Source organism: Lissotriton helveticus, chromosome 2_2 (genome assembly GCF_964261635.1).
Source record: "Lissotriton helveticus chromosome 2_2, aLisHel1.1, whole genome shotgun sequence".
Classification (NCBI taxonomy): Eukaryota; Metazoa; Chordata; class Amphibia; order Caudata; family Salamandridae; genus Lissotriton; species Lissotriton helveticus.
This window is the reverse complement of record NC_136060.1, coordinates 134,382,689-134,400,505: the sequence shown is the minus strand read 5'-3', so window position 1 is coordinate 134,400,505 and position 17,817 is coordinate 134,382,689. Positions and strand designations below refer to the sequence as shown.

The 17,817-nt window shown below is 46.5% G+C and overlaps 1 protein-coding gene across 1 annotated transcript in view; it reads left to right on the top strand.

The window, feature by feature from the left end:
• Positions 1-17,817, top strand: part of OCIAD1 (OCIA domain containing 1) — a 231,002-nt gene that overhangs the window by 185,539 nt on the left and 27,646 nt on the right. The window contains exon 7 of the mRNA XM_078678957.1: positions 13,457-13,609. Coding sequence (XP_078535083.1) covers positions 13,457-13,609 — 153 coding nt within the window. The remainder of the gene's footprint in view (positions 1-13,456; positions 13,610-17,817) is intronic.

Genomic DNA, 17,817 nt, shown 5'->3' with positions numbered 1-17,817 from the left:
ATGTGGCCCTGCTGATACGCTGAGAGTTGAGGATAAAATTGATGCATGCATACGTTAGTTGTGCCGCAGAGAAAAAAGGTGTGGTCCTGTACAGCTGGATGTGTCTGTCCCCATATATCCGTCAACCCTACCTCGGCCAGCCAGTGCCTATAAGCAGGGGACCGTGCGCCAGTCTGCCCTTTTCTTGGGGTAGACCTATCTAACTGGGAATAAACTACTATGCTGAAGTCCACATCTATAATAATATCCATGTCGTGCGTAGGGAGAATATGACCCAATGCCTCCTTAAGAAAGGTGTCCTGGTGGTCATTAGGGCCGTAGAGGTTGGCCAAAGTGATCCTATGTCCCTTTATGTCAATACACAGCGATAGGAGTCTTCCAGGTATCTCAGTGTGTGTGTTACCCTTCCGGGAAAGTGTTTTGGCGAAAGTATTGCCACACCAGAATTCTTCCCAGGGCCTGATAAGAAATATTGGCTGTCAAACGACCGGGCTCATAGCCGCTTCCAGTTGGTTTTCTGTATAAAACAAATGTCACATTTGGCCTCTCTGATGAGAGAGGAGTGCTAGCCACTTCGCAGGGGCCTAATATAAGGCTGAGTATATTAATCATTGGCAAGGCATTGGATAGTGTTTGGTGAATGCCAAATGGACCTGTGAGTGAGCAAGGGATCCCCGCCAAATCGCCATGTGGTGTCTACAAAGGAAGTAAGCATACATAGGTTGTCATAAGGAAAAGGGGGGGTCAAAGAACATTGTAACAAAGCTGATCCCCGCCTCGGAACACAAGTAATCAAACTTTGAGGGTCCATGTTGTCGGTCCAAAGTCTCTCCATCTCAAAGTATTGGAGGAGCTGCATAGGCAAAAACATCAGCTACAGTGGGAGATATAATGTCCCGGGACCTAAGACTATCACCATAAAATAGTTCGGGATCTCCATAATGAAGGACCCATGTTACAGTTGGGCCGCTTTGAGGTTACCTAGGACTGTTAGTACATCAGTGGTCACTGTCCACCTCAGCCGCATTCTCATGGCTCTGTAGTTGGCGTATCAACTCAGCTCGTTCTCTGTGACTCTCAGTTTCAAAATGCTTGCAGAGTTCGCCTTTCCTCAGGCATGAAGAGCGGCCCAGGTCTGTGGAAGGGGAAGTTGAACCCTATGAAGATGGCTGTGCCGGAGGATCCCCCGGGAGCAACCGCATATCTATCAGTGAACGGGCCTCCTGTAAGGCTCGGATACTCAGAGTATCATTGTTCCAAACAAATTGGAGGCGACAGGTGTGTCACCATTTGTACCTGACCCCCTTCACGCGGAGGAAGTCCGTTAAGGGTCGAAGGGTTTGGTGGCATTGTAGTGTCATGGGGTAAAGGTCTTACAGGTCTTGATACAGCCCTATCTTGAAATCTTCAAAGTAACCAGTAGGCTTATCACGCACAGCAGATAGTACGATCACCTTCTGTCTAGTGTACGCAAGTAAGAATGTCTAGTGTTTGTCAGGGAGTGGGCGTGGCGGCTGCCCTGAGAATACATTTGAGGACGATGTCTTGATCTGTGATTTCCGGGGCCGCATGATGGAAAAGACGAAAGCAAAGTATTCCAGGTTCCCCGGTACCGCCTGCAGGGAAACCCCCTTGAACCAGAAATTGGAGCAATGATAGAGTTTTTCTAAATTCTCCAATTGGTTGTGCATTTCCAAATTCTTGTTCTGCAGTTCAAGAAGTTCTCGGTGGTGACTATCCAGTTCTTGCTCATGTGAAAACATATGTTTGTTCAAGCTAGTCCATACCCAGGCCTAAGTCATCGGCATCTCTTCTGAGTTCCTTCACCTCTGACGCTCTGTCTTGTTTAAGGGTTGCAAAATCTTCTCGGAGGATCCCAAATAGTTGTTCCGAACATGGCCTTGTCACTGGAGCGTTATCTCTCACTGATTCCACCATTCCCTTGGTCTGGACCAGGGTGGGGATGTATCTTTGGTCAGTTTTTTCTTCTTTGCAGGGGTTTAGGAGAACATGTTTCGTAAGGGTATTGTCTTTCTTTACGTTGTGCTGAGAAGTCATTGTGGCGTGTGATGTGGGTCCCCTGTGCCATCAAAGAGATACAAGCTGGAGCAGGTGAGACTTTTGGCAGCACCCCAGGTACAGCGTGTTCAATCAAGATTGAAAGTCTGCCAGGCACCCGCAGGGCTTTAGCTGCTGCCAATGAAGGACTGGGAGACAAGATCCAGGAGCTGATGGAGAGCTCTGCCATGTGGCTCACCACCAGAGACCTAAGTGGCGTTAGCTGCAAAATGTGTCTCCACTGAGCTGGTCAGCCCCTCCATGGGGGGCCCAAGCGGTGGCAAGTTTTGACTGCCGGTGGACCCAAAAAACCACGCATGAACGTTGAGTGAGTGTCTCGGGGTGCCCAGAAGGACCTCCCCGTACCAAGGCAGGGAGTAAACTAGACTAGGCTATACGCGGCCCCCCATGCTGAAGTCTGCCCCAAGGGAGGGAGATGGTGCCTCAAAAGGGTATCTCAGTTCTCTCTCTCTGCCCTCGAGTAAACATGCAGGCAAGGTAGGTTGCAGCCGGCTCTCCAGCTGGGCCCCCACTCACCGGCACCACTCCCTAAGCGATCAGCCAGCTGGGGAGGGCACTTGACAGGAATATCACCAACAGTCTGACAACAATTAAAGACACAGTGTGGCAGACAATGTCTCCTTAACAGGCCCCACACATGGCCTCCAGGCAGATTTGAAGGGCGGAAAAATGCATACAGCATTTTGTTGGTCTCCAACCCAGGCCGCAGACACTACAGGTACGCATGAAGGTGGGAACAGTAGGACACCGGTTTACCATCAGCCAGGAGTGAGGCTTTGCGGTCCGCAAGCACAACCATCTCTGGTTGCGTACCCGCCTATCTTCCCCCTGCACTCGGCTGGGCGGGACATGCCGGCCATCTCGTGTACTCTGGTACTCACCCGTGTATCGGTCGGCTAGTGCGGCAGCTTGTTCCTTGCGGCAGGTTCGGGGTGGGGACACTGCAGGTTCTAGACATCCAAAGACAGGCATAGGGCCTGGGGTGCTAGCCATCCTGAGAGAGCTTCCACCAGGCCTCATTGGGCCGTGAAGGTGCTGCAGGGCTCGCCACCGAGATTGGAGCCACTCAAGCTCTGGGCTGCAGTCTTGCAATAAAATATATACAGACCCGGTCTTAGAGGGCCGCAGGAGCGACTGTATATGCTCCGATGCAGAGGGCTGGCAGCTGAGCTCCGGGAAGACTCTCCTACACGGATGCCATCCTGGACACACTCCCTAGGGCAGATCTTAGGGGTGATGTATAAGGTATATAAAGGTGGTTTTGGGCTTTGGAAATACGTCAAATTCCAAAGTCGAATTTGGACATAGTTTTATTTTAAAACCAGCCTGCAAGGCAGACCTGACTTTAAAATGACACCAGACACTATAGCCGTGCACACTTAAGTGCATTAAGTCTACTGGGGTCTCTAGACCTACTTGCCTTACCATATACTAGGAACTTACAGGTAGGCCAATTAGAATTATACCAATTATCTTATATCTTTAAGATAACCGAGCACTGGCCCTGGGCTTAGTTAGCAGAGCCCAGGGCCCTTTGAGTCAGTAACCACCAGCATTAGTCAAAAATGGGTGGGTTTTATGACAAAAAGGAAGACTTTCCTACAAAAGGTTTCCACCTCCACCATCTCAAAATATGCAAGTAGAGAGTACCTGGTACACATCGTGCACCCTTCTTGCAGCTCTCATAAGGACAGGCACACCAGACTGAGCTTCTCTGATGTGCTTCTGGTTTTTTTCTTTCGTCTCTTCTGTACTGTTACTTTATCTAACTTGTTATATGCATAGTTGTTGGAAAGGGAACTAAGGTGGTAGGACCTACTCACCTATAGCAAGCCTTCTGCCTCCAAATTAGCACTCGGGATGTCCACCAGTGATATGTATACTGGTCCACTAGAACAGAAGGATACAGGGAGGCTGTAACTTAACCCAGGCATGCAGTTGTTGTGGTCTTATGAACTCACCCTACCTTGCCTGCACATAGAATCCTCCCTATCCTGTGTAGAGTGGTAACTGATGTCCATCAAATCAAGGCTGAGAATAGTCTGTAACTGAACATGTATACAGGCGTATGTCAGAAATATTATATAACTTCCCTTGCAAATATCCATGCCTTTGGCAGTACCTAGAAAAGGTATCTGCTCATCACTGACTTGCCATACCTGCAGCATCTCACCATCACATGGTGGCACTGAACATCGCGTGAAGGTTAATACCACATTTTCTTTGTTTAATATCCAGTTTATGTGCTGTTGATTTCTCATGAAAGAGAAAGATACCAACTATCCAAAAGCAAAGCAGTGAATCAGACATGTCACAGGTATGAGTCCTTAACATAAATTATTCTCTTTGCTGTGGTAGACAAACCCGTGCAGAAAGTTCTTTAGTAAAGATGTCTTGTAATAGGTTAAACTTTTCCGTTATTATAGTAAAGCTGAAAGCTGATCCATGTCCATTATGAAATGCTTTTACTGAAGGACGTAGTAATTTGTGTGGGGACATTAGGCAGTGCTTTTCCTTCCTGTGTCCTTAAACAAAACAAAGTTATAAGGAGTTTGTCCAGCAGCCCATAGTCTTGCGGTTTGCTAATCAATGGGATGGTGGTGCTGTGACTGGGTTATTTTACAAACCGAAGCAGGAAATCCCGCTATTGTGTCTGTAATCATGCATGCCATTATAAAATTACAGACTTGCACAAAGATAGGGATCTCGGAAAAATTTGCGCTGGCGTCCTTTAAACGTTGCTACACCAGCTGCTCCCGGGCCATGTGGGTAAAGTTAATAAATTGTGTAACTCACTTTGGGAATATTTTAGTCACAGGTATCACCAAGTTTCCCCTATAGATTTGGAGACAATGTATGGTATCAAATTGGCTAACACTCAAAGGGTCATATGTACAAAATTGTTATGCAGTCTCATGCGAATCGGCCCATTTGCGACCGCAAAAAATCATTTTGAAATGTATGTATGCATCCAAATTGTGAATCGGTAACACGTTAACGAATCACCGTTTGGATTTGCGACTTACAAGGCAGTGGTAATCATTCGCTACTGAGAAAGGGTCCCTAAGGGACCGTTTCCTCTTTGAGAATGTAAACAAAGTTATTTCTTAAAAGCAGGCTGGGATCCCAAGGATCACTGCCATCTCTTAAACAAAAATTAAACTTAAAAGTTAAATTTTCTACTTTTTAAATGTGTCCTGTTTTCCCTAGAAGAAAATAGTCTGCATTTAAACAAAAAAAGATGTATTAAAAAGCAATCACAGATGTGGTGGCAGCAGTCCACCAGCCCTGGGTCCTTCATTCCTAAAGGGTTTCAAACTGCGACCTAACTCGTCAATATTCATGAGGTAGGTGGATTTTTGACCCACTAGGAGTCACTTTGTAATATTTGTTCGCTTTCTTACATTAGGAATTGTCATTTCCTAATTGTTATTCAGTAAGAACCGCAATTAGGAAATCGCAATTCCTACTTTTTGTACATATGGCCCAAATTTCACAGAGTAGATTGTTTCAGTTGCATTGCACTTTTAAAGCCAAATAGAAGTCAGTTGCATTGCCTCCGTAGAGTCAAAAGTCTCTGATTCAGTGGGCATGAACTACCTGCTCCTCATATCTTTCTCGTTCTGACCAATACAGATGTTTTCCAGTGCAGGAGAAGTATGTTCAGAGTTCCCTGATATGTGCCCTACATGATTTTATCTGTGGCTCATCAAAAGATTGCATGCCTGTTGGGTGATGGCAGTGCACCCAAAGGATGAGTACCATCGTCCTGACAAGCCATTGCATAACTGGTTAGTAGCAGCTGATTAACAGTAGCAGGGTGCGGGCTTTTTAGCCTGGCCCTTGAAGTGGGTGAGCAAACAAATTACCAGGTAGATCCAAGCCAAGGGTCAGAGTCTAAGAGCCTGCTTACGAACCGATCCCTGAAAATACTTGGCATGTAAATCATGCAAATAACATCATGTTAGAAAATGATAAGCTATCTTCAAAATTGAAAAAATGTATTTCCTGAACACTCCGACGCATTTCACCTTGGTACATTACATTACTTCCTTGCATTGAGAAGTATTTATTTATTAAAGGTGAACGTATTTAAACATAAACTGAGAAACTTTCTTTCTCCCGCCCTGACGACAATGCTATTAGTAAACCTTGAAGCAAGGTAGTTGTAAGGCGCACCTTAAATGTTACCTAGATTCTTATTATAGATGGAGCAGCAAAATAGGCTATTACATCAAACACAAGAGGGGGGTTTGTAAATCGCACCTCCTGAACTCACATATTTAAAGATGCTCTCATATGTGATAATGACTAAAAAGGGAGGCTTGCTGAACCTAAGTATTTGCCTAGGATCATACAGTTTGATCAAGCATGGCAGCAGCTATTGATGCTAGATTATAAACTGTCACACTGCAATTCAGCCACCAGACCAGTATCTCTTTCTGACATCAAACATTAATGCTTTGTCTTTAATTCTTTGAGAATGAGATTAGATCATAGCTGACAGGCAGAATCCAATGTTTTATTTTTGGCAGTCTTGCACAGTGCTAACCTTGCCCAAGGACACGTTCACAACAGACACAGTTTTTTTCCAGCACAGGGACATTTGCCTGGATTCACATGATGCTGAGCCGAGGCCAGGATTCAAACACCGGGTCCTTTTATTTCATGATCGGTGTAGGAATTCTGATGTTTCTGCAAGGTCACCCCAGATGGTTCACCTTTTGCCAGACCCTAACTTTTTGCTGCGTTTATAGCACTCTGCATTTTTCTCCTGCTAATAAGTAATAAAGTATTTGCATTTGCCGTTTAACCATAGCTAAGTTGGTTTATTCCCGATTGAGATATTTAACTTGCCTAAAAGGTACCCAGAACATGGTGTAAAAAGTGAACCCAGTGATTTGACGTCAAATTGCACTTGTGGACTGCAGCAACTGTTATATCAGGCGCTAAAGTGGCAGTGCAAACCATGGCTTCTGGCCTACCCTCTGTAGCCTGACCGTTGTAGTGTAAGCTTGCAGTACAACCTCTTAAAATAACCCTTTTTGTCAGGTAAATACCTTCCTTTTAAATATTAGTCACCCCTGTGCAGGCATTGTAGCCCACAAGACAGGATGCATGGTATTTTAAAGTATGTAAACAAATGAATATGACCCTTTCCCTACAGTGACAAGGCCCAAATTGTTATTTTCACTGTGGCTGGTTTAGCTGTCCTACGTAGAAAAGAGTAGTGTATCCCCAGAGTGAGAATAACTAGAAAATAATAAAACCGCTATTTTCAATGATTATTAAAAATCAAATTCAACAACGGCGTGCCTCTGCGAAATGTCTAGTGGGCTGGGCCTCTGCGCTGGGACCTTGTGATGTATGGAGGGTGTGGAACCCCCGAAAAGAACGTTATACCCATATGTCCGCCGCCCATCATAACCACTCGCGGATAGACCTGATTCTGATGCCCGCTACTGACTGCCAGCTGGTGTCCGGAACAGAGATCCTCGCTCGAGGGATCTCTGATCATTCCCCTGTCGCCATTCATATTGGCTCCCCGTCCGCCGGCCCTAGGACCACTTGGCGCCTCAATGCGTGGTACCTGCAGGACCCCGACCTGGTGGACTCCCTTGGCCAGGAACTCCGACACTACTTTTCCGCCAATGCAGGGTCGGTCTCTTCACAGGGGACGCTCTGGGAGGCGGGTAAGGCAGTGCTTCGTGGCGTTGCTAGGGGACTCGTACATGCTAAAGTCCGCCCACCTGGCACAGCTGGAGTCCAAGGCCGTCCGCTTGGAGCAGGGCCAGATGGAGGCTGGCACTACAGACTCTACCAGACATCTGGCTCTGGTCCGAGACGAGATTCGGCGGGTCTCTCTGGAGTCGGCCCAAATGCTCTGGCGATCCTCGGTTGCCCGCATCTATGGGTGGGGCGACAAAAACGGGACACTGCTCCACAATTTGATCTCTTATCCCAGAGCCCACCGTATTATCCCGGAGATCCGTACGGCTGATGGGACTTGCCAGGTGGAGTCTCAGGCCATTGCGCAAACCTTTGTGCACTACTACGAGGCCCTTTATGCTGCGCGCCCCCCCAGTGCCTCCCTCACAGACCTGGTGGCGGAGTCCGGAATGTCCTTGCCTTGCCTTCCCAAGGAGACGGCGGACGCCCTCGACGGCCCGCTCACCCCGGAGGAAATCCACGGGGCCATCACCCTGCTACACTCCGGGAAAACGTCTGGGCCGGATGGATTCCCCCAGGAATACTACTCCACCTTCCGGGATGATCTGGTGCCCCATCTGACTGAGCTTTTTCGACAGGTGGTGGAGGATGGATCCTTCCCAGCCGAATCGGATGTAGCGACTATCGTGGTCATCCCAAAGACACACCCACCCTCCCTAGACTGCTCCGACTTTAGGCCCATTTCCCTGATCAATACTGAAATTAAGATATTCGCCATCACCCAGAGACTCCGCCCTCTCCTGTCTGACCTGATCCATCCTGATCAATGTGGCTTTATGCCGGCCAGGGGTACCCGACACTGCATCTGCCGTCTCCATTTGGCCCTGGCCCATCGCCGTCGGCTCTCCCCCTACCTAGCCCTCCTCCTTCTCGATTTCGAGAAGGCGTTTGACACTGTGGACTGGGGGTACCTGGGAAACGTGTAGGAATGGATGGGCTTCGGCCTTCCCTTCCGCCGCCTGGTCCAGATCCTCTACACTAGCCCCAGAGCCCGAGTGCTCGTTAACGGCAGACTCTCCGAACGGTTCCCGAACAGAAGGGGCACCCGCCAGGGCTGCCCTCTTTCCCTGCTGCTATTTGTGCTAGCGATGGAGCCCCTGGCAGCGCTCATACGACAAGACCCCCTGATTCAAGAATGGCGGTGGGACCAGAGCCAAGTGGACAAAATTGCTTTATATGCGGACGACGTGCTTCTCTACTTGGCTGACCCGGAACGTTCCGGCCCCAGGTCCCTGAGAGCCCTCGCAGCCTTTGAGCGAGTCTCTGGTTTCCGCCTCAACCCGACAAAGTCCACGTTGGTCCCCCTCCATTCCTTGCGGGCCTGCTTTGACTGGCAGGCGGTGATCCCCCTCCGGAAGCTGTCATTTATGTTCCTGGGTGTGTGGATTACCCTCCTGCCTGAACTGGAGTGGACTCTCAACATTGCTCTCCTAGTCACCCGGATGAAAACTGATCTCCGTAATTGGCAATCCCTTCCCCTCAACCCGCTGGGACGAAGCGCCCTCTTTAAAATGATGATCCTCCCCCGCTTCCTCTATATCCTACAAAACACCTCAATCCCCCTCACAAGCAGCTGGTTCCGGGAATTGGATAGCGCGCTGATTCGCTTCTTATGGGGAAGGGGACGTTCCCGCCTGTCCCTCTCCCATTCCCGAATTCCCCCCTTTGACGGTGGCATGGGAGTCACCAACCTCCACGCCTACTATCTGGCCACCAAACTTATCGTGATCCATGACCTGGTTTGCGGGTGGGTGGTCTGACCCTGCCTACCGGGTAGAACTCACTGCTCTTGAGTTCACGCACCTGCAGGGTTACCTGTATGGCTCCCTGGTGCCCCGGGACATGCCCTCCATCACCAGGTCCGTTCTTATGGCTTGGCGTGCCGCACTTTGTCTGGTGCGCTGGGACCGGAAACTGACAAGGCAAACGCCCGTTTGGTGCAGCACCTGGTTGGGCGAGACCGTGGCCCTGGAGGGGTTCCGTCGTTGGGACCTGGTTGGGATAACCCTACTGGGGACGTGTGGGTGGGAGACCACATACACTCCTTCTCTGACCTACAGCAGCAACACTCACTCCTACACTCCCAGTTTTACAAATACCTACAACTTCGCCACGCCCTCCACATTCACCTCCCCATACTCACTTCCCTTCCAGAGTTTAGTCCCCTGGAGGCCCAGGTCATGATGGGGGATCTGGGGAGGGGGGGGGGGGTTCCCGGATATACCGTGCCCTAATTAATAACTCCCCCGCATCCTTGGACCGCCTTAGAGAGCGCTGGGAGGATTGGGTAGGCCCCCTGGACGACGTTTATTGGCGTGACGCACTTATGGTGCCCAAAACCCTAACCATATCCTCAAAACTATGCCTAGTCCAGCTCTACTTCCTCCACACAGCCTATTTGACACCGGTCTGTCTTTTTCGAGCAGGTACACGATCCTCCCCGGCCTGTGCCCGATGCGCTGGTACTCCGGCTGACTTCTTCCATGTGGTGTGATTATGCCCGACCTTCGAGCCATTCTGGAGAGGGATCGAGGGAGAGCTGACGGGCGTGCTGGGTTGGGTGGTCCCTCACGACCCGAGACATCTGCTTCTAGGGGTGTTTGATGGTCTGGATGGCTCCCGGGCCGAAAAGCGCTTCTTGGGAACGGCGTTAGTGGTGGCGAAACGGGGCATTGCAGCCAAATGGTCTCAGACGGAGGCCCCATCCTTGCGGAAATGGAGGAGTGGAGTGGATTGGTGTGAGACACAAGAGGAATCCGTTTTTGAGGCCAGGGGCTGTCCAGAGCTCTTTCATAAAATATGGGTCAAATGGTTTGGTTTATTACCACAGTGAAGACTTTGCTATATTACTATGCTAGAGGGGTACCAAAGATCTATTCTATGATACTATGCTTCGTGATGTCATGGGAGAGAATCAGGGGTATTTTAAAGGGCTATGTGACTTGTTGCGAATGAACTTCTTTGTGTTGAAAACTTTAATAAAAATTGATTATCAAAAAAAAAAATCTAATTCAAAAGTGATTTTGGATTTTTAATACATATTATGAAAAAGTAATTTTTATAAAGTTACTGTTTACCTACCTGAACTATCAGATGGCTTATTAGCATAAGTCTCTGCCATCTCTTAGCCAGAGCACAGTCTTGATTAGGTGTGAAATGTCTCCCAGGAGCAAACAGTGGGCTGACTTGAATGGGCAGAGATGATGCCTGTGAACTCCACTGAATATCCTGTGGGAGGGGGGGCTGTGGGCCTCCTTTTCAAAGCACAGTGTTAGTTCATGCTTAATCTGTCTGTTGAGCTACATGCAACTTGTGGGGCACACTTGAAAGGAAAAGAACAGGATGCCAAGACAATTCTTGTGGATCCCCTTTCATCTGGTTGCTGAAAGATGTGCTTTTGTCCTATTAAAGTTCTGTCTCAGGACCTTAGTCCTCAGAGCACAAGTTTAGTATGGCCGAAGACTTTTGCCATCTTGAAGATACTTGAACTCATGGCATCATGATTCCATTTGCAGTGGCGTAGCTAGGGCTTTTGATGCCCGGGGCTATACCTCAGCTTAGGGGAGGCGGGGGGAGTGGGTGGCGAACGACCATGCCGAGGGGGTGGGGGTGTTGGTTGAGGTTACGGGCGACAATGAGTTGGGGGTTGACTTTAGTGACACCGACAAGGCTGCTCGTGGTTTGCCACCGCCCTCGCAAAAAAATGACGCCAGGTGCGGAAAGCCACAACCCCCACCTACGCCACTGCCTGTTTGTACTAAGACAAACAGGAATTAATGAAAACCTGGATACGGTTGACCCTGGTAACTTTTAACTCATTGATTAGGGTTTGCCCAGGAGTGAATCAACCCCCCTAACAGGTTCCAGGAATAAATGTGGCACCTCTAGACACCTACTTCAGAACAGTTCTAAACCTGTGAAAGAACAGAAGAGGACTGGACCTGATATTTGTAAACTGAGAGGAGCCCTGAAGGACTAGACCTGATCCCCATTGTACCCACATCAAAGAAGTGGGCTCCAATCCTCATTTGATTGACCTTCTGTGTGGCTACAGAGTAATCTGACTCTGCAAGAAGCCTTTTCTTGGAAATACTCAATTGTCCAGACGCAATTGGGCCCCCTCTATTGTCCTCTGCCTGACAACCTATGATCTCTGCCTCCTGCGGTGTCCTGGGACCGTAGAAGTGTATTCATGTGTTCGGTTAGGACTTGAAAGTCAGAAGATAAAATCTTTGAGTAGAAACCTGGTTGTCCCGCATAGCAAACGACCCAGTCCCCATCACCCCACTATGCTCTATGTTGGACCAGCTATTGGTAGGCCCTTGACCCACCTCACGACTGGCCATTAGGCCTTTAGGCTGCCTATACACTCTGCGGTAATTTAATTTTAAGCTCAGAACTAAACTGTCCATTCTCAGCAGCAAGATTAGATTTGTTGGTTTCAAAAGCTGTTGGCCCATGTCGCTATCGTACATGTGACCTGAGGTATTGAAGTTCCAGTTTACAAGGAATCCCTACACATAAACCAGAACATGAACCGGATTGCTCTATGTATATTTAGGCTAACCCTCATACCACGTTCTTTGAGTTAGGGCTTGGGTGCTCGATAAAGCTATCCTGGTGGGTAACTTAGTTCCAAATTCAGTACCCACCATCTTGGGCAGGAGGGATAATATTCACTTTCATGTTTGGTCTCTATATCTTCAAGGATATTGGACCAAAATTGTCAACCTCACCACAGAAAGGCTTTCATGTTACAAAATACACGTATTATGAGCGAATCATCTTCAGTATAATTTTCTAGATGCCCAAAAACAGGTTTTTAACCTTCCCGTCCTCCCAGCCATCTTATCCTGATTTTAACTTTTTTCTGTGCTCTTCCAAAGACACTGACTTTCAGTCGGAAAGAGAGAAACCATTGAGTCCCAAGTCTTGACACTTTAATTGCCACCTTCCATCAAGAGTGGAGTGCTACAGCAGCATGCCAAGCTTGGTCTGTTAACTGAATGATAGTGGACCTTTTATTGCCTTATTCTCTCAACTCAAACTGCTTATTAACGCTTGTGCCCGACAGCTGCTTTGAGTGCACTTGTTACTTTTTTTGTTTTTTTTGCCATTACAAATTGTGAATATGACGTGTTTCTTATATCATAAAAGTGTTTCTGAAGACAGGCTGGGCGCCTCACTCGTACATTCAGCATGAGAAAACCGTGATGTGACCTTGGCTTTGTGAGGAAATGAACTCATTCTGGGAGTTGCCTCTCCATGTTAGTGTAGCTATGGTGACGGTGTTCTGTAGCATCATGTCCATAATTAGCCAGTGATCAATTCTGCTTCTAAATCCTTCAATCATTTTCACTCTGCGCCACATTATCAATAGCATTTTCTCCTATTTGCTTTATTTGTTGTGGGTTTTTTTTAGAATTGAAACAGTGGATGGAATATCCGTGTCGTGTGGAAATCTATATTCACATTTGTTTTTGATAACCCACATTTAAAAAAAAAGTACCGTGGGAAATAAAATAGCTTCAGTTAAAAATACTTTTGCTTTCTGTAATGCTCATGTGGTTGGCTGCTCTCCAAGGTCTGGTGTTTTTGACTGTTGTTAGTGTTGCAAGCATCCTGTTAACTGCGTTTGTCTCGACAGAACCCACCCCGTTCCTGGAAGAGGCGCCCAAGAGAAAGCCGGTCACGTATGACGAGTTAAGGAGCAAGAACAGGGACACCTTCGAAGTGGCTGCCACGCACAGGGGTGAAGCCCCTGCCAGGTCTGCCCAGGACAGACCTCCCAGGACCCAAGGTAACCCTGCAACATGAGTATTTCCACAGTGTGAAAGTCTCACAGCTACAGCACAGACAGTCTCAATAGACTTTTGGACTTCAAGCCAAAATGGCCTATTCCTCAAATTAGCATAGAAACTATACTTGGAACTGCTACAGTCCAATAAAGGTCTCTGGCCATGTTAGTTTCTAGATTGATAAAAAAGATAGGTTCTCATTTTCAAAGCGCAATATATCAGGCAGGTCAAACATGCTGTCAAAAAATGAGCCCCATGGTAAAGTGATGGCCCTCATATCCTGGCAGTAATTCTTGGCACACAGACGAGGCTGTACTGTTTTAGGTTGGCTCAGACTTCGTTGCAACCCTTACAGTAAATTAACTCCCTACCTGACCCTGCATCACCACATCTCTTAGAATACTTAACTGTTTTGGGGATTTCACCAAGACAGCCAATTTAGATTGTTGATTAATTCTCCTGCTCAGGATAAGAAAATGCAAAAAAAAACAGATGATGGAGAGAATGCTGTACCAATAAAATATTCACCCCCAGTCACAGATCTGGGTTAAATCCATTTTTTTGCACACCACGCCATTCCAGTTTAAACCCAGCCATATGCAAATCAGTCTTGACGCTGCTCTTTATCGGAACAGTCCAGCCCGAACTGCCAGGCCAGGTCCTCCTTGGACTAGAAAGAAGCATCCTGGGACTGGTTACAGGGAATCACCCCTCTTCAGCCAGGCTAGCTTGAATCTGGTGGTGTAGTGAGCACTGGACCCACGTCTGGGCATACCCTTCCAACTTAGGGCGACAAATGCAAAATGAACAGATGATGGACAAAATGCTGAACCCATCAAACATTCCCCCCTAGTCAAAGATCTGGGTTAAATCCATCTTTTGTTTTGCAGACCACGACATTCCAGTTTAGGCACTGTCATATGCAAATCAGTTTTGACCGTGTTCCCCATGGGAACAGTCCAGTTCTCCCTGGACCAGAAACAAGCATCTTGGTTCAGGTTTCGGGATAACACCCCTCATCAGCCAGGCTAGCTTGACTCTGGTGGTGTAGCGAGAACGGGACCTATGTCTGGGCATACCACTCCTACTTAGGGCAACAAATACAAAAAGAACAGATGATTAACAAAATGCTAAACCAAAGGGGAGAGGAGTTGGCCTAACGGCTAGGGCGCTCGACCTCGGACCTGGGGATCTGGGTTCGAGTCTCGGTAACGACGCCAAAACCTCCTGTGATTCTGGGCAAATCACTTAATCTCCCCGTGCTTAAAATGAAAGTGTGTCCTCATGTAACGTAACTGGAAAATGTGTAAAGCGCTCTGATACCTGATTCGGTTCGGGTCTAGTTCGCGCTATATAAAACTCTGCAATAATAATAATAAATATAAAACATTCAATCCCAGTCACAGATCTGGGTTAAATCCATCATTTCTTTGCACACCATTCCAGATTACAGGGGTGACTGGTTAAAAAGTTTCATCACTCCGTGGATCATCGTGTTGTGTTTGTACGAATAAGAAATAGGCACGGCAGAAGTAGGGGTTGTGGTTAAGTCATGCACACCAGGAAACAACCAATCACTAATAGGCTTGGTGTTCTCTCACTCTACAAGATTAGCATCAGGTAAAGAGAGGCCACATAGATAACAGACTGTCCTGCTTGATACCCTACAGACATCTGCCTGCTTACACTGCTACTTGTTTAATTTTCCCTCTGAGGCTCCTTTAGGCTGCGCTAAAGTCGAACCAGTCTATGCCTTACTGCACCTGTAAATACCTCCTATCCCTCACTCCACCAGGCTGCTCATATTGTTGGTTCTTGGTCTGGTATGTTAATTGTTGATGTGCCACTTGACTAAACTGTTGAACATTGTAGAAGAAAAAAAACCTGGAAGTAACTTATTGTAATTTGTGTGCTAATCTCAAGAAAGAGGGTTGGAGAATGACCGGCTAGTAGGTTAAACTCTGAAGAGGAACAGTTTATTGGAATGCTCTGCACTGTTTTCCTGAGTTCCATGTGAAAACCAATTCCAACAACATAACTACCAAAATATTTTCCCTATCTAAATATATCCATCCAATGGCTTATGAATGAAAGTACTTTTTGTGTCATGTTGGGCTCAGGCACTCAATAAGTCTTTATACATGCACTCTTTCACTTATCGTGCTTAGAACCGTTCATCTATCCACTGATGTATTCCTCCATTCACCCTCTGACACAACCACAATAAAATTCAATTAAGCTCAACAACGTATGCAAGATAAAATAAAAGAATACAAGCATAAGAAAACATACTGGGCACATGCTTGCATTTATGAAACTAAGCAAAGCAGCGGGTCTCCGTCTGAAAGAGGTATTGTAAATATTCTATTGATGTTTTAAAGTTCCAGATTGGTTGCCACATTTAGAGCCAACGTGTTGGCCATTACCAAACAATGATACACTATGGACAACAGCATTCCATAACGGTCTCCTGGTTTAGAGGAAGTGGCCATGTAGATGCGGCTCACTGCAGATAAAATGAGTGGTAAGCATGCAACCCATTAGTACTGCCTGGTGAGCTATAGTATCCTCTTAAGAAACAAAAGGGAAACTATAAAAGTAAAAAACTGAAAACTAAAGGACTGGCCTTTCGGCCTTGATAGTGAAGCACACTCTTTTTCAGGTGGATGAGCACTTGTGATCAGAAAATACTATAATTCACAAGGCAAGAGAGCCAGTGACTGTGGTGGACTGAACCATTAACCCATACAGTGTCAAGGCAAGAAGCAGAGTGTAAATGAAAACTCAGATAGACCAGTGGCAGAACAGTGCTGACCCAAAGGCCCTCCATGTATCTATATGGATATATGTTTCTATATATAGATATATGTATTATTTAATTGTTTTTTTACAAGATGCAGGAAGGCAGCTAAGAAGAGATTCTAGCAATAATTATTACAGTGCAACATCTTGTACCGATAGGGTTTGCCAAAGGCAGTAAATAACACCAAAATCCTACCCTATAAAGGTAATGTGTGACATTTCATGTATCAAAATATCTATCTGTTTCCTTTAATACAGAGGAACCGTCCTTACATGCCTATTGACTTTAACATATGTTTTGTACAATCAATATGTGAGATGTACTGCATCCATCATAATTTCTCATAAGAAACAGATCAGACCAATAGCATCAGAAATATTTTTTCCTATTGAACCAACTAGGCCTCTAGCTTGTCACCAGAGCCAACTGAGGCCTCCTGCACTGAGCTTAAGCTTTCCCACTATGCAACCATCAGGCATGCAGTCATAAAACGACATGGTACACACAATTACAGTTGGCGAAGCAAAATACTATCTCTCCTTAGAGGGTGTCACAAGGATTTGGACAGTGCTTCTACACCCATAGTTAGTAGAGGGGTGGGGGTTCACCATGAAAACCTTTGCCTACTACAGTAATCTGTGAGACATCATGAAAGAAAACTCCTTATCTATAGACTTTAATGCAGAGTAATAATTTATCCATAGATGCCTGTTGAATTTGACATATGCTTTTCACAATCAACATGCCAGACCTACTGCTGTTATCATAACTTTTCATTATGAACCATCAGATGTATAACGTTTATCATTGACTTGTCACTATAACCAACTCCGACTTAATGTCTTGGTCCTAAACAGTTTCACAAGGCAGTGATCAGGTATGAAATTGTAAATAAGTACAAAGTGCATCTGTCAAAACATTATAACATCCTTACTAATGGAGGCTTATAGGAATTACAGTAGTGCAAATCATCTTTCTCCATGGTTTGTTTGGATGGGTCACCATCACCAAAACCTTTGCCTACTACGGTAACATGCGAGTTTCCTTGTAGCAAACTACCTGGCTACAAACTTAAGCACAGTATAAAAACAATCCATCCTTAAATTCCTCTTGTCTTTAACACATGCTTTTCACAATACATAAGTAAGGCCTACTTGCTTTGTTTCATTACAAACAGATCACACCTAAGGAATCTCACATAGCGTTTCCAAGTGAACCAATACTGCCTGCCTTTACCAATGGCTAGACACTATATATAACACAGGGTTACTGAAGTGTTTGGGAGCAAGCAACCATCAGATATACATTTATAAAAATACAAATATGTATAAAAGTACAGGTGGCTAGACACTATAGAGCCCTTTTCAGTAGGTCCTAACAAGAATCACCACAGTGAAATCCTCCACC